This window comes from Amyelois transitella, chromosome 4, assembly GCF_032362555.1.
Source record: "Amyelois transitella isolate CPQ chromosome 4, ilAmyTran1.1, whole genome shotgun sequence".
NCBI lineage: Eukaryota > Metazoa > Arthropoda > Insecta > Lepidoptera > Pyralidae > Amyelois > Amyelois transitella.
The window spans coordinates 2,893,965-2,918,081 of NC_083507.1; the positions used below are offsets into that span (position 1 = coordinate 2,893,965).

The 24,117-nt window shown below is 35.3% G+C and overlaps 3 protein-coding genes across 5 annotated transcripts in view; all 3 read right to left on the reverse strand.

Moving 5' to 3' along the window:
• Positions 1-370: 370 nt before the first annotated feature.
• Positions 371-4,755, reverse strand: LOC106129423 (zinc metalloproteinase nas-4). Its single transcript, XM_013327980.2, has 6 exons — positions 4,595-4,755; positions 3,953-4,159; positions 2,627-2,736; positions 1,723-1,933; positions 1,155-1,291; positions 371-512 (listed from the first exon to the last, which is right to left on the reverse strand). The coding sequence occupies exons 1-6, from the start codon at positions 4,710-4,712 to the stop codon at positions 417-419; spliced, it is 879 nt and encodes a 292-aa protein (XP_013183434.2). The 5' UTR covers positions 4,713-4,755; the 3' UTR covers positions 371-416.
• Positions 4,756-7,810: 3,055 nt separating this feature from the next.
• LOC106129458 (zinc metalloproteinase nas-4) lies at positions 7,811-11,666 on the reverse strand. The gene is made up of 6 exons (XM_013328025.2): positions 11,507-11,666; positions 10,650-10,859; positions 10,244-10,353; positions 9,634-9,844; positions 8,616-8,752; positions 7,811-7,963 (listed from the first exon to the last, which is right to left on the reverse strand). Exons 1-6 carry the CDS (start codon positions 11,619-11,621, stop codon positions 7,868-7,870), a joined length of 879 nt encoding a protein of 292 aa, XP_013183479.2. The 5' UTR covers positions 11,622-11,666; the 3' UTR covers positions 7,811-7,867.
• Positions 11,667-13,619: 1,953 nt separating this feature from the next.
• Positions 13,620-24,117, reverse strand: part of LOC106129420 (nuclear hormone receptor FTZ-F1 beta) — a 41,351-nt gene continuing 30,853 nt past the window's right edge. For all 3 annotated transcript variants that reach the window (XM_060954372.1, XM_060954374.1, XM_060954373.1), the window contains exons 13-17: positions 19,679-19,903; positions 19,042-19,178; positions 18,421-18,536; positions 17,941-18,095; positions 13,620-17,549 (exon numbers count right to left, since the gene is read on the reverse strand). In XM_060954372.1, coding sequence (XP_060810355.1) covers positions 17,442-17,549; positions 17,941-18,095; positions 18,421-18,536; positions 19,042-19,178; positions 19,679-19,903 — 741 coding nt within the window. In that variant the 3' untranslated portion in view covers positions 13,620-17,441. The remainder of the gene's footprint in view (positions 17,550-17,940; positions 18,096-18,420; positions 18,537-19,041; positions 19,179-19,678; positions 19,904-24,117) is intronic.

The window sequence follows — 24,117 nt, forward strand, 5'->3', positions numbered from 1 at the left end:
CTAATTGGAGATAAACTAGTAAATTAAAACATCTTTTTCAGTAGTTCCAAAGAGCTATGCAGCTGATTATGGCCTTTGTCTTTTCAAGACTGTTGGCTCTGTTTAATCCGCAAGGGATACAGACGTGACTATTACACATAGTCACGTCTGTATCCCTTGCGGATTATGTATGTATGTTGCAAAGGAAATATTTTGTTTGAATTGTATGATATAAATTTATGATTACCATTATCATTCTTGTTTCTTTCCGGTAGGTATACCTTCAAAAGCGGAGGAAGAACTATTAGTCTGCCCCACATTTGCAGAAATTTGTGTTAGTTTAGACGCCAGGTCAAAAAAGATCAGATTTCTATGAAAAAAAAAGATGTACTAGGTTTTATAATAATACTTTTAATAATAAATGTTCAGTTCATGATTCAGTCCCAAGCTCCAGGACAGTTGTAATGTCTGTTGATACGAAGCCAGTCGCTATCTGTGATGTATTCGCGTTGGCCCATGGTACCTTCGTGCTCCTGAAATATTTGATTTTTTTTTTTATTAAATATGTCAAGATATTGGCAAGGCTCCGGGAAAGAGGATTTATGTATTTAATGTAAAAATTAAAAAAATACTAAATTCAAATTGAGGTATCCTCGACATAGTACTTATTTCTTGTTCTCTCTTGCTGTTTCTTAACAAAACTACACATTTTATAAACTTTCGCTTTTATAATAGGTATTAACAGGATGTAAGTAACTCCATCTCGTTCCCATGGATTTCGTGATATGGGACGATATGGGATAGGCTATTAAACTTAGGATTCTTCTTTTAGGCAATGGGCTAGCAACCTGTCACTATTTGAATCTCAATTCTATCATTAAGCCAAACAGCTCAACGTGGCCTGTCAGTCTTTTCAAGACTGTTGGCTCCGTCTACCCTGCAAGGGATACATACGTGATTATATGTATATGTATTTAAATAACGAACATCCTGGTTTTTCCACTAAAAGTCACTACTCTAGGCTACTAGGCTAAATCGGTAACCACAAAATACGGTTGGTAAAAAGTGAAAGTTGGCAGACATTTACACCTAGTTATCCTATTTTAAAGCGCCGGTAACCACACGGCACGGCATATAACAAAAGCTGGCTAGTATAACGCCAAATCACATCTCACCTGAAGAGCTATGATAGTGGGCTGGCCATTGTTGCTGAAGGCGTAGGGTCCGTAGTGGAGGCAGCTCACGTAGTCATAGGGCACGTCCAGGTTGTCCACCAGGTCAGAGGTGTAGATGTTGAAGTTGTGTTCAGAACCTAACGCATTATAATGTTGATAAGTCTAGGAAAATACGTAGGAGGAATAACATGTGACGACGGATCTGGTGAATTATAAAAAAAAAACTTTTTTCTTTAATTTTTGGTTTTTTTTTCAATTCTGGGATGGCACCTGACGGAGGTAAGCGACTATGTTGATCTAGTTACGTTAAGTATCAACGGAGAGCTTATCTAAAAAATCTAATTAGAATCTACATATAATAAAAGATCTATGTCCGAATATGTATGTACTAGACCAATTGACCATAAATCCACTGAACTCTCTGGAACGTGGGTTACCCAGAAGCATTATAGGTATCCTTAGTCTAACGGAAAAATCCCTTTTAACAGAAGCCGACAGACGGGAATAAGAATACATTTATACATAACAACTACCCAGATCTAACATACTTAATTATGACTTCACTTACCAGCAGTAAGGTTTTCCTCGACGATCCTCACGTAGTTATCCCTATCATGGGTTGCCTGCATATGCAGGAATCCGAGGATGTGCATCCACTCGTGCACAATGGTCGCGTGGCGGAAGCAGCCCACGCCTGGCACGTTGCGGGCCAGGTTCAGAGTGTGGACCCCACGGGATTCCCAGTAGCCCACGTTGGCGTAGCACCCGCCGGCGAGACCCTGGTAACAATCAACATATAATACATATTATCACGTCTATATCCCTTGCGGGGTAGACAGAGCCAACAGTCTTGTAAAGACTGATAGGCCACGTTCAGCTATTTGGCTTTAAGATAGAATTGAGATTCAAATAGTGATCAACATATAAACTTACAGGAAAACTAGTTATTGCTCGCGACTTCATCCGCTGTTAAATAATAAAAAAATTACCCCCGTTAGAGTAGAGAGATTTTTTTTATTTACAGACATACATACCCTTGCGGCGTAGACATAGCCAACAGTCTTGAAAAGACTGAAAGGTTAAGACTGTTTGATTTAACGTTTGAATTTTTATATACCAGGATTGCGATGGACCAAATAAAAAAAATACTTCGAAAAACTTCATTAAAAAAATAGGAGCAATACTTACTTAATTAGTTTTCGCGTGATGCGATAGTACAAACATACAGATAGAAATTCTAAAAATTACAGTTTCGGCCTTTGTATATATATTTATAAGTATATCCTTTATATGTTTTTTTTTGCCAATATCTTTCAGATACAGACAGTCATCGTTCAGTCACAATCTTTTTTAATCACTACATAATCTTAATTTAAGTCCGCCTATTTTCTCTATGCACGCAACCCGTACGAGCCCGATGCGGGTATCGATAGTGTACTAATTAATCGATTATTTTCAACGTGGGCTCTTACCGTCAATCTGACGAAAGCCCTATCTTGAGGCTCCCTATAACGGAACTTGATACAGGTGTGCCTCTCAATGTCTCTGATCCCTTCTTCAATGGCTTCCGACTGAAGTGGTCCTGAAATTATACGTCACTATGAACCAGATATATTGCTTACATACTGCGTGAGAAATATTAAAAGAAATACCAAAAATCAGTGAAAATTAAGCTCAAAGATTCCGTTACATACATACATACATACATACATACATACATACATACAACCCAAGCTAATAAAAGCGTAGTAAAAATATAAGATATAAAAGATTTTAGTGTGTGAATATTAGCCGACTTCTTAAATTAATGATGATTTATTCACGTTTAAGTTACATTTAAGCTTAATAACACCCCTCATTTGGTCTTATGTTGTAAATTACAAACAAAACATACCTACTAGGTATGTTATTAATAAAAATACGCTGATTAATTAACAAAATCAATCACGGATAGGTACTAATTACTTGATGTGATATCAAGGATTAACGTATCAAGGATATCTTTAAATTGCGATAAAATTTTATCATTAAACTAGTTTAGCAAACCAGTTTTGCCCGGGTTAGAAAGATTTGAAATTAAAAAGCATTTTAATGGGATGTGATGTGAGTAGTAACATGAGCTAGCAACCTGTCAATATGTGAATGTGAAATTCCGCCATTACTAAACGTCTATCAGTCAGTCGGTCAAGATATTTGGATTTTTCACAAGGTATAATACGTGATGTATGTACATATGCATGCATTAGAATAAAATATTCTATATTTTCTTTTCGTTCATCTATTTTTATCTTAGTGTTGCCTGAGGTGCACAAAAGAAACAGTAAAAAAAATTTGCCCTTCCGTCGTATTATTCCATTTTCTGTGATCAATCGTCAACCTCTTTACTTCATTATCTCTTACAGGGTAGACAGAACATAAAAAGACTGAAATGTTATATTCAGCTGGGTAACTTAATTCAGGCGGTGACAGTTTGCTGTACAATCGAAGATAAAAATGCCAAGGAGTTTAAGCTTTTTTTGATTGAGTAGGTGCAGACCAGCATCGCAGCTTGGACTAGATTAATTTGACGTCACTTGCGTCAATCAAACAGTTATTAAATGCCGGTATAAAGTGACTCCTGGTAAAGGGTCAGGTCAAAAGTACCCGAAACCGCCGAGTTTGCATGAAGAGAGTTATGAATGTGGACGAAGCGAAGGAAGTATGCAGAGATCGTGGCAAGTGGAAAGAGGTAGTCTCTGCCTACCCCTCCGGGAAAGAGGCGTGATTTTATGTATGTATGTATGTATAAAGTGACTCACCAAATTCTCCGTCTCCGAACTCCCAAACGACGGTGTTATTGGGCCACTTGGTGTTAGGCCAGGTGTACGCGTTGCGGCCCATGGCAAACTCCTTGATCATATCCTCAATGATGAAGTCATCCAGGATGATGTCTCCGTCGAACTTGCCGCTGTTCTCCTCAGGGTTGCCGAGGAAGGCCTGCGTCCGAGCAAGAAAGTTGCCATCGTCTGTGGAAGATACTGATTTTTTCAAATATGATTTTAAACAGTATATTTAGTTTATTAGAATTAACATTTACCGCACGCTCTTATTTTCGACTCTGTGTCTAATTGTCCTCACGGTGAGTAATAACGGTAGCTAGTGTTGGCTTTGTCTTCAGCTTTATTAAAGGTGTAACGTTGTGAAATAGTGGGATCAGACGCAGAGCTTGAAACCTCTGAATGTCCTCCTTTCTCCTTACCATAAGAAGAGTAACCACCTAGTTTCTCTCTCTATTTCTCATCTTTGCGTGTTCCCAGTTGCTCCGCCGCAACGTCTTCAGGGCTTTAGTCCGCATTCCGACCTTTTTCGTCTTTAGTTTTAAGACCATTGGCACGCTCATTTTTAGCGCCGTCTTACCGAGTAACCACCTAGTTTATTGACAAACAGTTATACCAACTTACCAGACTTTGTACTCTCCAGGTAGTGCCTAAAAGCCTGGATCTCCTCCCTACTCCTGACCAGCGGAGGAGTGGCCAAAGCAACTCCGAGCAGACAAACTAATACGACTGCCTTCAACATATTGCCCAGTCTAACAGCAAACCGAGATGGTCTTCTGTTTGTTTTATACTGGTTATCTATACTGATAATTATAATCATAGTCATTAATCTAATTTGGATGCCTTGTTATGCACATTTCTACGAAACTTTGACCTTGAACTGTGAATGAAAAAAGTTTTTGAATGAATAAAATTGAATTAAAAATGCTGCTACAGTTTACGTTAGTGTGAAAAAAGGATTTTCTGTACCTTTTCCTGTGGTTGTTTTAGAAAGCGAATCAAATAAAGCTACAAAAATGAATATTTGTATCTAAAATCCCTTAGCTAAGTTAATCAGACAGGGAACTAAAACCAAAAACTGCCTGCCTTTTCACATTACATATATAAATTTCTCTGACACGCTATCGTGAGCTGACCTCATTCTTTGAAACTTACCAAAAATGTAATAAGTATGTGTTTGTTTTGTTAACAGCTTTGAAACTATTAGTGAAGGACGGCAGATCCCGCCTAAAATTTCAAAATTAAAAGTTACCTTATATCAGAGAGAAAAAATGAAAGTTAGTCAACTTAGTATAAGGTACATTCTCGAGTTAAATTTTATATGCATATTTTTTTAATAACCTAAAGCTCTAAGAAATATAGATATATAACTATATACATAAATATTTTATACATCCGTCCGTTAGGTACTTTACTATATATCAGTGTTGGAAGAAAAAAATATTATTATGTCAGTGTATTTTTGATTGTATAAAAAGTATGACGGTAATTTCGTCATTGAAAACACGTAAAACACAATGATTTATATTAAATTATGATCGATTAGGAATCACTACTAATAAAATGTTCGTTGTGTCTGTTCATTGATAAATATTATTAGAGATAAAATAAAAAATAATATGAATCACTTGGAATTACAAACAAACAGACACGACTTTAGAAGTAATCTAATAATAATGATTGCTAAATACTTAAATGATAATAATAATAACATTGCCATGTGTTTGCTAGTATTTAAAAAAAGAAACTTCTATTCTCTTTCGGTAAGCATATTCAACTAGTGCAACAGCCAAGGTGGTGGAACCAGGTAAAAAATGCACAGGGTGCTATAGTATTCCACTGCTTCAATTGGAAGAAATGGGCCTCCCAGAATAGTGTGATTCCAAAGAGCTTTATGAAAACCTAGCGACCTGCCTTGGTTCTACAAAACTCTGTTTCCGACATATCAAACAGGAATAAAATATTTATGTTGAAAAATTTTAATTGCCGTGCATTCTCCCTCCATTGATTGATTTGAAATGTCCCACCTCTGTAAAGTTTGTCACAAATTGAGTAAGTATAGTTTTATCTACTTAATATAAATATTTGTACGTTTAATGGAATTTTGGTTTGTTCTGATTTGTATGGTACAGTCGAATCTTTATAAATAATGTTGTTTTAAGACATGCACGTTGTTTGCTCTGTTAACCCCGCAGGGGAAATAGACGTTATTATATGTATGTATGTATGTTATAAGACACTGTACATTTATTATTAGATTGAAATTAAGAGGAAAAAGTTTGATTAATAGAAGAAATGGTGTTTAGGATTCCCTCTTAACATTGCTGACGTCAAATAAAAATGTGCGGGTTGGGATTAACAAAGATAATATAAAGTAATTATTCCATGATAATTTATCAAATCACTGCAAAGATAGTTTTGAGTTTTTTGTGTTGTCTCAACTTTCGATGATTTGCAAATACTGTTAGGCCAAATAAAGAAAAAATATATTCGGTACTTTGTTTGAACTTACGGGCTTGCTTTTTTCTTTTATTCTATACTAGAGGCCGCTCGTTTCGTCCGCATGGAAACCTTATCAATCCCGCGGGTACACCGGGATTAAAAGTAGCCTATATGTTATTTTGGGTCTTCAGTTACCTGCATACCAAATTTCATCGTAATCAGATCAGTAGTTTTTGCGTGAAAGAGTAACAAACATCCGTGCTTTTTTTTTAAAAAAAAAAAAAAAAAAAAAAAAAAACAAACATCCGTCCTGATATGAACACAAACTTTCGCATTTATAACATAAGTAGGATAATGAAAAAAGATAATGCATACATATACATACAATCACGTCTATATCCCTTGCGGGGTGGACAGAGCCAACAGTCTTAAAAAGACGGATAGGCCGCTCTCAGCTGTTTGGCTTAAAAATAGAATTGGCATTCAAAAAGTGAAAAGTTTCCAAGTTTATAAGCCAATCCCTTAGTCGCTTTTCCGACATCCATGAAAAAGAAATGGGGTGGTGCTATTCTTCTTTGTACTTGTGCCGGGAACCACACGTTCCCCACATGTAAGTACCTTTCGTTCTTCTTCCATTGATCTAAAAATACTCTCTAACCAACATACTATAACAAGTTTGAATATACCTAAGTATGTGTGTATGTTTGTCCGCGATTAACTCGCGTTTCGCTGAAGGCAAATGTTTGTTACATTTAGAAGGTTTTAAAAAAGGAGGATATCGATTGGAGGCAGATCAGAGCAGGAGCTCCTTTTTTACATAAGTAATTCTTTTTTACTTTATGTATTCAATATTTAGGCATATGCCAAATAAATTAATACTTTGAAATTATTGACTCGATTTTCTTCAAATATTAGACCTACATGATTTTTTTTACTATAAAAAAGTCTTCTCACGTAGTCAGACTTTTTTTAGGTAAAATGGGACGCGTAGACCAGCGCCTTCAAGAATCCCAAAAGTCGGTATCTGATTTTTTACATCATGCAAGTCAAGTATAGGGAGGAATATAAGATTTGAAATTATGAAACATATTATGGGTTTAATCTTAGGTGAAATTTTTGTAGCTTCAATCAAAGTCAATGAAAACTTTATTAATAAGATTAACCTGACGCAAATTAGTGAGGATATCCGACCCCAAATAATGGGATAATGGTTGGACAAAGAAGAAGTTTTCAATTCTATCATTAAGCCAAACAGCTGAACGTGGCCTACCAGTCTTTTGAAGACTGTTGGCTCTATACAGGATAAAAAATAGCTAAATATAATCACGTTTATATGCCTTCCGGGGTGTATATATATCTATGCAAAGAAGAAGAGAAGAATAATTAAAGTCAATAAAAATATGTTCAACGTTTATTGGTATTTACAATCTAAAAGATTCAGTCTTGATCCGTGCTTCACCACCATGCTCCAGGGCAGTCGTAATGGCGGTTGACCCTCAGCCAGTCCACGGTGGTCACGTACTCAGTCTGACCCATTCGGTGAAGATAGTCCTGGTAGAAAATGTTTAGTTAGACAAAAGTTCATTTTCTCAAGTCATTAACAATTTTAGCCGTGAATCGTAACAGATAGACTTTAGCATTTATAACATAAATATGGATAATTGTAGCTCTCAGCACTCTTAAATAGGACCACTCTTTCCTATGCATGTCGTAAATGCGGCCAAGGGAACATGCACATTCTACGGTGCAACGTCTATCATATTCCAATTCGTGTTAAGTTCCCCTACAAAGGTTGTGGAGGTCAGACGGCAGTCGCTTTGTATTAAAAACATTTTATTGCCGATACACACAGCGAACTGTATTTTTATTTTTTTCCGGGCAAAGCCACGGGCGTACTCTAAGCTTTTTTTTTATTTATTTAACTTTTATTGTACAAAATACAAACGCATAGCACAATTGGCGGACTTAATGCTAGAAGTACTATATACCAATCAACCATTGGGTCTGACGGAGAACTTTATGTAGAGTCTAAATAAATATGTTTTTATATCTAAACAAAATACAAAAATTAATTATAATAAACATACATAAAAACTACAACAAATAAACAATAAGTATATCTACATAAAACTCTAATATACCAATAAATTTGACTGTAAGTAGGTATTACATTCTTAAGTTAAGTACTTTATCTATTACTTACATAATAGGGAACCAACGTAGGCTCCCCATTGGTACTGAACCCGTACCCTCCGTAATGCATGTTGCTGTCATACTCGTAAGGCAGGCCGAGGTTGCTCACCACGTCTCTCGAGTAGTAGTCGAAGTTGTGTTCCATCCCTGTTAATAGATATAGTGATAACAGTGATATGAAAATATTTCATTCACATATGATTGGCTGTAGTGGGTTTAATCGGAGAAAACCACATTTGTCCTGCTTTTCTATTCATTAACTATTTTCTTAATAGTCGAGTAAGTAGTTATGTGTCAGATACCTATTTCATAACTACTTCTACCATCTACTTATAGAAAAAATTAACGATGCGATCATGAGATGGCTGACGGCCTCTGTGGCTCAGCGGTAGTACGCTTGTCTGTGACACCGGAGGTCCCGGGTTCGAATCCCGGCCAGGGCATGATGAGAAAAGAACTTTTTCTGATTGGCCTGGGTCTTGGATGTTTATCTATATAAGTATTTATTATAAAATATAGTATCGTTGAGTTAGTATCTCGTAACACAAGTCTCGAACTTACTTCGAGGCTAACTCAATCAGTGTAATTTGTCCCGTATATATTTATTTATTTATTTAGATAAAATTTTATTCTGAGCGATAGAACTGGCAAGCTGATAGAACTCCGCCAAAAATAGCTGAAGTACCTATGAGAAGCTATATGGGTTAGGTCCCCTGCAAAGGTTGCCGTCAGACAAAAGTCGCTTCGTGAAGGCATGATTTTCCCAAAACAGGATCATGGTCACAAGGCGCATCCCGCGCTCGTCTCCAGAGAGCTGAGGCTTTAAACCAGTTTAAACGAAGAAGGAAGATGATTCTTCTTCCTAAATCCATTTTAGAGAACATAGTACCTACTGTGGTTTCCCCATTTGCCTTCCGTACCGCAGTATTTTTGTTTGAGAAAAAAAGATATGAGAATATGGGTTTCTAACCCTAACAGTACACATATCTTTTTTTCCTGTCAATTCCATCACCACAGCAAAATGATACCTGGCCACATGTTCTCCCACTTGACATCCACATAGTTGTCCCTATTGTAAGTGGACTGCATGTGGAGCATCCCTATGATGTGCAGCCACTCGTGGATGATGGTCGTGTGGCGGAAGCAGCCGCTGCCGGGCGTGTTGCGGGCCAGGTTGTAAGTGTGGACCCCGCGGGGCTGCCAGTAGCCGACGTGGGCGTAGCAGCCGTCTGGCCTGCCCTAGAAGAAGAGTAAAACATTCGCAATTGAGGTCACTTGGAAACCGAAGACCTCGATGAACGGCAAGAAATTCGCTTCAATAGTATTAAAACAGTCGACCGTGGTAGAACATGAATTTTTTTATAGATAAAATAATTTCTATAGGTAACTACTACATTATGGCGTTTACATACATGTATTAGTGCACTAATGTCGTCATGTTAACAACAATCACCAATAACTAATTACGAGCACATAATTATACTACTAAAATGAATGCTTTGTACTAAATGTACCTAGTGCCGCTTAAATAAATTGTGAAAACAATATATAAAGGTGTCCAATAAGAAAATTTTACCCATTAGTGAATTATACTTCAAGTAATATAAATATAATATGATATACATAAATTACAGTTACCGTAAGTCTGACGTAGTTCACCTCCCCTGGATTCCTGAGCCGGAATTTTATACATGTGTTCCTCTCGATCTCCTCAATGCCTCTGATTATGGCGGCTTGTTGCATATAATCTAAATAAAAAGCAGAAAGGCGATAAAGACTAACAAACAAATTTTGTTTATTTTTATTAATTAAGCTTTACTGTACAAAAAATACAATTGTATAGGACAATAGACGGACTTAATGCTAGAAACATTATCTTCTTGGTACACAGAAGTCTTGCGCTTACCATCTTGTCGTGGTTTTAGAATTTCTACAGTGGATTGCTATACTTAATTAGATATTTCTCAAATCCATATTTTATTATCATCAGACACACGTTTAACGAAGAACTCCTAAGTCTCTTCAGTATGAAATACCTACTTACCAAATTCCCCTTCCCCAAATTCATACACAATAGTATCAGCAGGCCACTTAGAGTTGGGCCAGATGTAAGCATTCCTCCCCACATAGTCGTCCACCATGGCGTCTATCTGCTCGTCATCCAAGATTATGTCGCCCTGGTACTTCCCGCTGTTCTCCCACTCCTTAGCTTTGGGGTTGACAGCCATGCGTGCAGATAGTGGTTCCTCATTTTCTGTTACAGAGAATTGGTTAATACATATAATTTGTCACACAACCTCTGTGCACAAAATTCATAGATTATGACTGAAAAAAAAACATAAAGTAAGAACGACGCGGGAAGAGCTATATTTTTTTTTGTTATTTTAGTACAATCTTAAATCATAAAGATAGAGTTCTTTGTTATGATCAGTCCATAAATAATACAAGTCAAATTAAGAATAAGTGCAGTTTTACTTCAAATCTTCTCATTTTAGTTAAACATTTACCAATGGTTGTTGCATTTTATGTAGGTTTAAGGAAATGCCCTCATTGGTTATTCGTGAGGGGAAGAAACAAAAGGTGGCTACTATGTAATATTATGTTTTATCCTCCTATAATACGAGTATGACAAACTAAACATGGCTCAAAGTCCATGTATACGCATGGACAATCAAATAGGCTAAATCTTAATTCTTTTCAGTGTCGTATTTTACCCAAGAATTCATCTAAACGCCAACAACTGAGAAACCATCGGTAGTGAGCATGATCACGGTGGACAGGGGAAGAGGTCAGAAAATTCTTTCAAAAAGTTGTTAACTTATAGTTGAGAGTAAATTAACAACTTAGAGTTAATTTTTACGAGAGTACAATCACACATTTAGTATTAGGAAACTCTCATACCTTTTTGGGTATTTTCTAGGAAACTTCTAAAGGATTCTATCTCTTGGCTAGTCCTGGTGACTGTAGGGCAGGCAACCACACTCGCTACTAAACACAACAAAACGACAAACTTCATGATTATTTTTTTATATAATAAATACCAAAATAATTAATCCGCTTTTATATCACCATGGCGCATTGCAATAATCTGAACTATCCGAGATTATATTTATATCATAATTAATCATATTTCAATGTCTTTCCATATTGTAACGTGCCTGTTTTCAAATGATTCGTTAATCTAATCCCTGTCTTAATTCAATAAGGTCGATAATTAATTTACATATTATTATCCAAAAAAATGAAGTCTTTAGATAAGTTTTATCTTAAATCAGAGTACCTATGTCCCTTATCGACGATTTGTTTATTTGCAGTCTATGAGTAGGTAGTAATTGGTACAATCATACAATTATAACTACGTCTATATCCCTTGCAGGATAGACAGAGCCATCATTATTGTAACGACTGAAAGTCCACGAACAGCCAAGTACACTATCACCCAACAAGAAGAAACCCAAGTTTTTTTCACCATTCTCTTTAGTTGCCTTTTATGAAATCCATGGAAAAGATATAGAGAATATTATTCGAAGTGCCGGTGCCGGGAACCACATCACAACGCATTTGTTTTTCAAAAGTAAGGTAGGTATGGCATTTAACGCCCAATGTGTAAAAACGCCCGAATGCTAAAAATCGGAGATAATGCCGCACGAGTTACGTTATACTTCATGCACACATAGAATAAACCAATAGGAACGCGCGGACGCGACGCGGCGCCGCTCAGGCCATCGGTCGCTCAGTTGTGAACCGAACTTGAAGGACGCCGGCAGTGCACGCTGTTCTTATAAAAAATACTCCGACAAATCCGTAAGTTTTAATTCATTTTCTGAAATTTACATGTCTCATTTTGTGATAAGCGTTCTATTTAGATATCTTTATTCATATTTCATTGACAATTTGATTGATTTGTTTGTAATTATGTGTGAAAATATGAGAACTAGGTACAAGGTGCTATTCGGGTAATAACGCCCCGTGACGTGAGGTTTGGGCGTCAATAGCCTGTATGGGCGCTATTATCCTAAGTGGGCGTATTTATACAAGGCGAAAATCGATGTGTTTTATTTCATAATGATTTGCTTTTAACAGATCCGGGACTGATTACTGATACTCTGAATAGTCCGTAGGATATATAAGTTGATTACTGATCTCATTTATGTTTAAGCTATAATATTAATTTACTTCATTTCAGGGCGTTAATTGACGTACTGTTTTGGGGCGTCATTAGCCACCTACGGTGAATAGCGCCCAATAGGCATTTTAATAATAATCTGATTTTTTATTAAAATCCTTTAAAAATTGATCTTCTATTGTTATAGAACATGTTAAAAGTGAAATATTTTTGTTATAGATGATTAAGTAGAAATTACGAGATGTTTGAAAGTGTTATAAAATTATAATATTTTAGTATTTGTAGTTCATATAATGATAATTATGATGCTATCTAAAAAAAGATAATATAATATACTTTTAAGTTTTGTACGGCTCTAAGTCGAAATATATGTGTTTATTAAGATATTACGTAAATAAATATATGGGCGTTACTAAAAACTGTATGTTCAGTAACGCCAATGACAGGCTATTCAGAAAGTCTTTGTTTTCATAATCTTATATGACTGATAACATATATGTGTTAGTTTTTTGTATTCTTTTTTTGACAATAAAACTATTTTTCTAAACAGTTTTTTAATCCAATCATTTTATTCAATAATATATTGAATTGAAATTAAGCGGGCGTTAAATGCCTATGATACCTTATATATTATCACTTCGACATTATAGTAATAACCCCCTTTTTTGTCTGATCGTATGTATGCGCTAATCTCGGAAAGATGTGGATTTTTACAGATAAAGATTTTCTTGTGAAAAGGATTATCTTGAATGGGATAGATCAGCAAATTAATCTTTAATAAATTTGATTTGAATTAATTTTAGCAAATCTTTTTTATAATGTTGCACTCTTAAAAAGTTGAAGCAGATAAAGGGTTGTAGAAATTATAAAAAAAAAAAAAACAATATATTTATTCCAAAATTGCATTTATTTTTTCTCTATATATAAAAAATCTTTTCATAATTCTACAAAATAAAGAAGTGAATTTCACTATAATACTAATTTATAAAATTATAACAAAAGTAAAAATAATATTTAAAATATTGGACGTTATCATCAACATTCTTTCGCTCCTTTTAATTTTTAATATAAAAATTATCAGGACCATCCACCCTCTGCCCACACACATTACCTCATGAATACAAAAATAATTCTTTACGACTAACATCTTATATTATCAGTTCAATAAAGTTTACAAGACTAACATTTATAGATGCCGCTTACACTGCTTACAAACTAGCTGTCTATAGGCAAATTTTGCGAATGCGAAATTACAAATCACATAAAATAAATCTCGAGTGAGAGTCGCTCCAACTTATTTTAAAGATCGTATTACAAATAAACAAATGTATTAAAATTACCGAAATCTGTAACATACTTTTTTATTACTTTATGGAAATTACTGGAAAGTAATGATAAATTTGTAACTTATTTAAGTCCAATACCGTACCGATCCGTAAAGAATAATAACAAAAAATATATAAGTAAAAGAGCCGGCTTTTATGTCATAGATTTTTATCACACAAACCAATAATAGTAGTAAATAGAGATTGAATTGTTTTTTACAACATGTTTTCTTTCTTCATAACAAGTTGACACGACTCTCTTCATGTGGCACGTTGTTTTTTAAAAACAAATATATTAAGTATTAAATTCTTAACATTCTATATGAGCTCCGACACATTACACCTATTGAAGTACTTGTGCCCTTTTATTACATACCTTGTATTGATAATGAAAATAGTTTACACATAATACTATCATATTGGCTTGTTTGTGGACGTTCAGGATCTTGAGTTTGTGGCTACTACTTCGCTTTATGAAGGACTATTTGACGTTAGCGTTATATTTATTTGAAATTACAATTTAGAAATCAGTATTGAAAAGAATATCTTATTTTATTCATCATTAATCCATACAGCTGAACTGAATGGAAATGGTTGACACCATGTTATATACATTATTGTAATGGAGTGTAGATAAATATTTAGTTTTGTAGAAATCTAACGTTAAACGTTAAGGCAACTCCGAATACGCAGTTTATCTCATTTTTTTAATCTACTTATTTTCCTAAATAAACCTAAAAGAGAATTACCATTTTAATTATAAGTATTGCAACAAAAACGGCTTTGCTTATAGCAATGTCTTAATTTATATCGGCAGTGAATGACTGGTTTTTATTATTTTTAAGCATTTTTCTGCTTTAAAGTGCATAAATATATATTTCAAACAATAAATAAATGTTGGACAAACAAGTCTATATCAAAATAAGAATTATAATACTTTAATGCCGTGTGTATTGCACGAAAATGTTAATTTCGTCAAAAACAAAAAATTAGAATTAAAAAAAAAACATTTTGCGCGCCAATTAGTTGCAGTTCTTTAAAAACTGGTCACCTGTTTCTTAGAAACTTATCCGATACACAACTATACTTAACTAAGCTGCACATTTATTTAACTTAATCGAAATGGCAATGATTACAAGCGCCCCCCCGCATGTAGGGCCGCGTTTACTAAATAATTAAGTCATATTTACACAATATTACAGTAGTGCAAGAACGTATTTCGTCTTTTAGCATAATATTACAAAAATAGATCAGAATTTTTGTTTCGGAAATATTATTTTCTTTTACTTATGGCAGATACCTAATTTTTTTAGGTACAAGTTCAAAATAAAATAAACGACGGCTACATATAATTTTATTTTACAACATATAATAGCATTTAGTGTACCCACTATTTTTCAATGTAAAACCAGACTTTTGTTTTTGGATGATGAGTACCATATTAATATTAAACAGGGAAAAATATCTCACAGTCTCTTATTCAGTATCGATGTTACTTTTATCGTATAATTTACATTTTTTTTGTCCGAAAATTTCTAAATTACATATTATGACCTAAATTCTGTTCCCAAATCAGGTCAACATAAAATGCAGAAGGCAAGATTTTCAAATGAATCTAAATTCTCGTCTTATATTTTCATTACAAATGAGTGTTACGAAAAAATAAACAAAAAAAGTATCTAACCAATTCCATTTATGGTGATATAAAGTCAGTTCGATTTCTTTTTGTTCATTTTCTCGTGCCTAGTTAATGGTTCAATTGAGTATTAGTAACTAAAGTCAACTAACTAGTTTAGAATGTTTTGGCAGTTTATTTGTCGTTGTTCCCTTAGTACCAAAAATCTAGGCAAGTAATCTTCTATAATACAATGGATTATAATAACAGGACTTTAAGAAAACAATGCTTGAATTTATTTAGGACCAATCGATGATAGTTTTTTTTAATGCGCATCATAAAAAAACCACTTGATCCTGCTTCACATTAAGTAGGTAAGGTCAAGTAAACAGCGAAGTGATTATATCACTATTGTATTCTTATTTTGAACGTTAATGATTATACATAAGTGTGTAAAAATTGATTGCTTAATTTTATGCTATTGCATTTCATTTAAGGTTTTGCCATTTTTTACTTTCGCGTCATATTATTATTATAACATTGATTCACATTAGTTCACAATATACGCTATTAATTGTATAACTTTTGGTTGGGTTTTGTATACTTGAAGCAAAAGTTAAATATACCGCTAAATTTATACGCCTGTATTTTATAAAATTTTCAATACTTTCTCTACGTTAAGTTTAACTTACTTATGTCTATTGAATTATGTAGTTGTTCCCGTAGCCTTATTTGTATAAGTATAGAGTATAAAAATATTATAAAAGCATAGTGGCAGTGACAGTTATATCAATGAGGCAATAAGGTATCACGGAAATGTTGGATTTACTGGTATTAAAAAAAATGTAGACAAAAAAATTGACGTGAACCGCCTTTCCGCCAATCAAAGTAATCTGTTTTATCAGCGGAAAGACGCTATTGACTGAATTATTCGAATCACGTGACTTTTTGTTTTACTTTTTTTTATAACCTAAAAAACAAACTATTACAATGTAAGGCTTTTTCCACACTCTAGCTAATCTATACATATAAAAGGAGTAGCACGTTTGGTAACTAACTTTTCAAAGGAGGGTGATTTAGGAATCGGTCTCCTAGAGATAGTTTCCAAATGTGCAGGTACTCACAAACGATAACTATCATTCATACAAAAATATTTATATTGTTATTTACCCTGCAGATAAAAATACATGTGTGTATAGTAAAAATATGCAATGTGACTGTACAGTGAAAAAAATGACAATAAATGCATTGAATTTCATGAAAAATAAAATAAAATTGGCACACCAGTCGTAATGGAGTAATGCAATGACTTTAACAGTATTCAGTTAATAAACGTGTTTTTATAAGGTAATAAGTTGATGAAAATTTCATTTATTTCTTTTAATTTCTTCATGCCGAAAAATAAATTCATTTTCAAGCTAGTGTTACATGACTGGTATCAGTACATTTTACATGACTGAGTCCAGATGTAAGTTGTTATCAAAAATATATGACTATGAAAAGAAATTTGTCTCTTGAACTTGTTTCAAAAGACATCAACGATAAGTCGATTCGAATTATTTGAGCAAATATAACGTCACTTGCTTCATACATCTTGTGGATAAATGTCGTAGAAAACTAGAATTTCTCTCTTGAGCAATGGTAGGAGCCATCCGGTCAAGGATGGCTAAAGGTCACCTCAAGGTTGTCTAAAGGTTACCTCAGGGTCACCTCAAGGTTGACTAAAGGTTACCCCAGGGTCACCTCAAGAGTGGCTGAAGGTCAACGAGGTCAGTGGTCACCTCTCAGGAGTTCCATGAGCAGGTTAAAGCTAGGTCCGTCGCCATCTTTACCTTTGTTTGCTGGGTTGAGCATTTCTTTGCCGACTTGCATGAAAAACTGAAACAATATTTATTTTTCTGTCAAAATATGTCATAAAAGACCAATCAATCAGCTTGATACGAGAAACGGTTCACCCACAATTGTTTGGCTACGAATAGTTCATTTTTGTCAGCCTACAGAGAGATCACGATCTCCCTTTGTTGAGAAACTGTGAGAAATTGCGAGAAAACCTTCACATGCAGGCAACTGGACGTACAACCATGAATCAATACAGGTTAGGTTCCCTGCTCAGGTAGCAGAATTCATACGAAAGTTGCTTCGTAACTTGACTTAGCCAAACCAAAATCATGGTCTAAAGCGCATCCATGACACCTCTTCAGAGAAGTGAGGATGTAGAACTAACGCCAGAAGAAAAGAAAGGAATATCTTATCTCTCTCTCTATCTTACTTGGCAAGTCCGCTGCAGCTCCGGTATCCGCAGCAGAAGCTCCCCGAACTTGGCGGGAGTTTCGGGGGAGTGCGCGTTGATGTACGCTTGTAAAGCTGCCAACGCTTTCTCTTGGGACGCTCGCACTTTCTCCGCTTCGCGTAGTTCTGGCGCATCTGGATTGATCAAATAATATTGTTTATTTATTGCGAGAGTTTGTCTATATGCAACGCAATAAATCTAAAATATTTCTCAGTTAATTTCTCATGATGAACTAACTTGAGAAACATCTTCAAGAAAATGTATAAAGAATCATTTATTGTATTAAAGCTTGTATCCGCAGTAGAAATATCATTTATTCTGGAGTTGCATAATCATATCTCTAGAGAAGAGCCCAGAAATTTTCTATCAACATCAATTCATCATACTAAATTTGGTTAAACGTTTTGTGGCTACTATAAACAGAGACTCAGGTCACTAATTAAGTAAATTATAAATTACCTGAAGTAAGAAGTACGATGACCTTCAAGGCGACGTATTCGTATCGATCAACTCTTAGTCTTCTCAAGTGGTCGGTGAAGCTCAGCATTCTCTCTATACAAGGCGTCAATCCCAATCTGTAAAAATATTATCAACATTTAATCATTATATTATATTCCACATGGGTGCTGGGGTCTACCTATCGTAGGATCTCGAAGTGATAAATTCAGACCATTATAAAGGAGCGATTGTCATCTGAACTACGCAGACTTAGCGCAACATGTAATTTGATGGTTATCAAGCAACTGGAGCTCTTTGTATCGGCTTACAGACATTTTGTACCAGCTATACTCAAATTTTTACAGTATCTGTTTAGATAGTCTGTCACAACTTCACACAGTCCTTACTCAGGCGGAAACCAATCTTGAAAAGTAATGCTGGAAGAGCATAACCGCCTTCCGGCCGGCGTGCTGCTTAACAGCGGACATCATCAGACCCTATTGAATGACGTACAACCGTATGTTCACTTATGAAAAAGAATTTTTTTTTTATTAAATTTTGAATTTTTAAATGGACTTTTCCGTCGTATTTTGAATAAGTATAAAACATTTATTGCGTCAAAATTCAAACTAAAAAACTCACTTGGCGCTCTGCGAGAGCGTGATCCCCCGGCCGCCGCCCACGCGCACCTCGCCGGGCGTGCTGACGCCGCGGTAACAGCACGACAGCACCAGCAGCTCGCACCAGCTGTTTATCAGCAGGCAGATCTGGTCGTCGATCTGATAACAATACAAATTACAATAGGCATGACGATTTTTGTTTTGGTGTTTATTAATTTAGTTTCACTACAAATAAAATATTGGTGAAATAATCACATCAATAAACAAAAAACTGTCTGAGCTATAACGAAGTACATAACACATATTTGTGCGAGTCCAAAACGAGTCATACCGCGTTTTTTGTTCGCGTCATGAACCTTATTGGTTTGGATGTCTTAATAAAAGTTGAATATTTTTTTATTCTCTAATGGAATAGTATTTTTAAAACATTTATGGCGTAAAAATTCAAACTAAAAATTCACATAAATAAATTACGTGCATTCTATAGTGTTATTTGCTAATTTATTTTGTTTTCATACCTATTAAGAAACTGAGATCTAACAAAGAGAGTGCTTTTTCTGTGTCATATAACAATACCAAAAAAATACAGAATATTGAATAGTAACAATAGTGTAACTGTAAAAGCGGTAAACTGTGAAACTAGTATACAATTTACTCACGGATATATTCTTAAAAAGCGGCAAACTCTTGCACCACTTGACAATTTTGTACAGCCTATGATCGGCTATATTGCACAGGTCTGCCAGGAAGTCAGGGCTTGAGTTCTGCGCTGTGATCCCGCTCGCGGCCAACAACGGATTGGCGGAAGGACTGCCAGTGGATTTGCCGAGTCGGTTCAGTTCAGACTCGTTGTACTGCCACAGGTGTTCTACTTCCATTATTTCCTGACGAAAATAAAGCGGGTTTTTTTTTTAATTATCTTTGCTCACGCGACAAGATTAAAAAATAAATGCAAAATTCAAAATTATTATTCATTTCGGACTCATATCTTTTGGTTTCACAACATTGTTCGACGTTGAATAAATTACTTAATACTAAATTTGCTGCCGCTTCCAAAGCCTCAGTGCCGAAGAAGTGTAACGTCCGCGCGTCGAGTCGGTTAGCAGTAACTTTTTGTGTTCCGAACAAATTAAATTGTAAAGTATGTAATTTTATTACGATCTCGGACAAAATGTATATCATGGTGCAGACAAAATAGTGGCCGATCTTTCCCTACTGTCAGTGTCCATTAAATCACTTCTATTGTGCTACTAATAAGTGAATTATAACCCGCTCATATTGGTGTAATCTTCGTGCATTGTTTACGCGACACAAGGCGGTGAGTCACAGCGAGCGACCGAGCTACCTGCATCCTACCTTCTATCGCTCGCTAATTTAGTTTCGTTTATTAAGTTGTATTTGTTGCTGCGCTGACACTTCTCATTATACTACTTACTAATTGCTATCATGGAGAAATGCTTGGGCTGTAATTCGAACATTATATCGACCGAGTTGCTTCGTTGCGACCATTGTCAAGGAGCTTATCACTATAAATGTTTGAATATGGATTTAATCACATATAAAACGATCTTGAATAGCAAAAATACGTGGAGTTGCCCCACTTGCGCCAATATAACGAGACGTAAAGGTGATAACACTCATACCCCGGTGCGCCGTGTGCACGGGCTTAATGACTCATCGATGTCCTGCGATAACTCAATAATTGATCAAACTGATGTCACTCAAGAAAGCGGGTCCGTCACACTTCGTCAGATAAGCCTATTATTGGATTCAAAATTTAAAACATTCAAGGATGACATCTTTACAGAAATAAAGGCAGTGGTGAAATTAGAAGTGCAGGCTGTGATCACTGACTGGAAGAGTGACTTTAGTAGCACGACTCACCTGTTAGAAGATGGACAAAAAGAAATCAAATGCAATTTAAGCTCTATTGATGTGAGGGTTCGAGATCTGGATTCCCAAAAAACAAAGTTATTAAACGACATTTGTGACCTTGACCGTAGGGTTAAGTCACATGAAATGTTATCTCGAAGCTCAAATTTAGAGATTCAAGCTTTACCAGAAAAGCGCGGAGAAAATGTTGTGACTATATTTAAAAAAATATGCGACATCGTTGGTTACTCAATCTCAGACTCCGAAATATATGCATGCCGCAGAGTCGCGAAAATTGATAGTACGTCAAGTCGCCCACGCAATTTATTGGTCACTCTCCCCTCTCCGCGTCACCGGGATAGCATCCTGTCGGCCGTCAGGCGTTTCAACAAATCGAACTCCTCTAATCCACTGAACACAGATCACCTCGAAATAAGTGGCACTAGGCAAAAAGTATACGTGGTGGAGCACTTGTCACCTGACTGCAAGAAACTTTATGCAGCCGCACGAAAAGTGGCTAAAGAAAAGGCTCACACATTTGTATGGGTGAAATTCGGTCAAATTTTCATGAGAAAGAATGAGAAATCTCCTGCCATTTTGATCCGAGACTTGGAAAGTTTAAAGAAAGTAGTTTAAGTCACATTAAATATTACGTAGTTTTCTTTTGTATTTTTAATGTTTATATATTACCAAAATGTTAATCGCATGAGAACAAAAACGACCGAACTATTTTTAAATGTGTTGAATAATGATTACGACCTAATTTGTTTGAACGAAACTAATCTCAACTCTAGTGTTTTCGATGCGGAATTGTTTGATAAGCGGTATAATATTTTTCGTAGAGATCGATCCGACTGCTCATCTGCTGAGAAAGTTGAAGGAGGTGGTATTGTTATGGCAGCTAAAAAATACCTTAAAATAGTACGTAGGCATGAATGGGAAAGTCAATTTGAAGACATTTGGCTATCTTTGATTCCGAACTCAAATAAACGATCGCCATTTCATATATGTCTCTGTTATTTACCACCCGACATGAGCTTGAACAACGTTATTCAGTTTTTTGAGCACTGCCAGAATGTAATACTAAGTAATGGTCTAAATGACTCATTCCTATTGCTCGGAGATTTTAATATCCCTAAAGTATCTTGGAAGAAAAGTAACTCTCATAACTATCTTGAACCGAACGACGTGACTCATGCTCGTGGCCCTATCCTGTTGGAAACAATGACGCTGTGCGATTTGCAGCAGTATAATCACTTACTAAATGTTAATGACAGACTGCTTGATCTTATTTTGTATAATAACAATAATATAAAAGTAGACAGTGTTGAACCTCTTCTCAAATTGGAAGGACATCACCCATCCATATTAGTGGAGATCATTGAATCGCAGCCATTTTCATGTATTAATCATAATCCTAATTCCCATAGACTTAATTATTGGAAATGTCAATATACTCAAATAAAGGAATCTTTAGCATCTATCGATTGGCAAGATCTTCTATCCGATCCCAACATTGATGTTGCCCTTAACATTTTTTACAAAAAACTGAATAACATAATACGCAGATACACTCCTTTGCAAAAATGTAAGTCTCCTAAATTTCCACACTGGTATAGTAATGCTTTAATTAATTGTTTAAAAGAAAAACATAAATATCACATAAAATTTAAAAAGTACGGGAACCCTCGGGATTACGATACATTTGATTTGTTGCGTCATAGAAGCAAAAAGATGATACATGAATGCTATAAACATTTTATACAAACTACAGAAAGTGATATGCGACATAATGTAAAAGCTTTTTGGAGGTATGTCAATAGTAAGAAGACTTCTAATTCCATTCCCCAGAATATGTCCCATATGAATGAAACATCGTCAGACCCTCAGGGTGTCTGTGAATTATTTGCGAATTATTTTAAATCTGTATACGAGTTACCTACAGTTTGTCCCACTGATACAACCCATATGTCGAACCGAATTATTTTAGATCATATTTATATTAAACACGAGGATATTATCAGGGCTATCAAGGAACTTGACCCTAACAAGGGTGCTGGACCTGATGCAATACCGGTTAGATTTATTAAAACTTGTGCTAATGAATTGAGTATCCCATTAGAAATCCTATTTAATAAATCACTGAAAGCTGGTCGCTTTCCAGATTATTGGAAATCAAGTTATTTAATACCTATATTTAAATCTGGAGACAAACATAAGTGCGAAAATTACCGTCCCATAAGCATACTGTCATGTCTGGCTAAGCTTTTTGAGTTCCTTGTTTATCCCTTTCTCTTAAGTCATTTTAAACATCATATATCACAATTTCAGCATGGTTTTATCCCTGGTCGATCCACTATTAGTAATTTATTGGTTTACAAATCTTACATATGCAATGCCTTTGATAAGCGGCATCAAGTAGACTCCATATATACCGACTTCTCGAAGGCATTCGATAAGGTGAATCACCCTTTGTTGATCAGGAAACTTGCACGTTATGGAGTTCACGGTTCACTCTTACGTTGGATTAATTCATACATCTCCAATCGTAGTCTAATGGTAGCTGTCAAGGGTTATTTGTCGGGTCCAATAGCAGTAACATCTGGCGTGCCACAGGGCTCAATTCTAGGCCCATTACTCTTCATAATTTTTATAAACGATTTGGTTGATGCTATTGACAGCAATTGCTTACTATACGCAGATGATTTAAAATTGTTTCGATCCATTTCTAATTACAGTGATTGTAATACATTACAATCCGATATTGATAAAGTACATGAATGGTGTCTTTTAAACTCCATGTACCTAAATATTAACAAATGTTTTGTTATATCATTTTGCACGAAAGAACCAAAATTTAGATTTAACTACAACATCAATTGCCAAAATTTGGAACGTAAGAACGTGGCTAGGGACTTGGGAGTAATGTTTGATTATCAGCTTTCCTTCCGTACTCATTTTAGCCAAATCATGAACAAATGCAATAGACTTAATGGTTTTATCCTTCGTATATCAAAAGAGTTTCGAAATCCAAACACTGCAAATTACCTATACACAGCCATAGTGCGTCCATTGGTAGAATATGGTTCTATAATTTGGTCACCATATTATAAGGTTCACCAGGATAATATTGAGAGAATCCAAAAGCGATATTTAACTGCTGTTTGTCGCAGATATAGACTTTGTAGAGAATTAGATTGTTACGATGCTAAGTTACATTACTTTA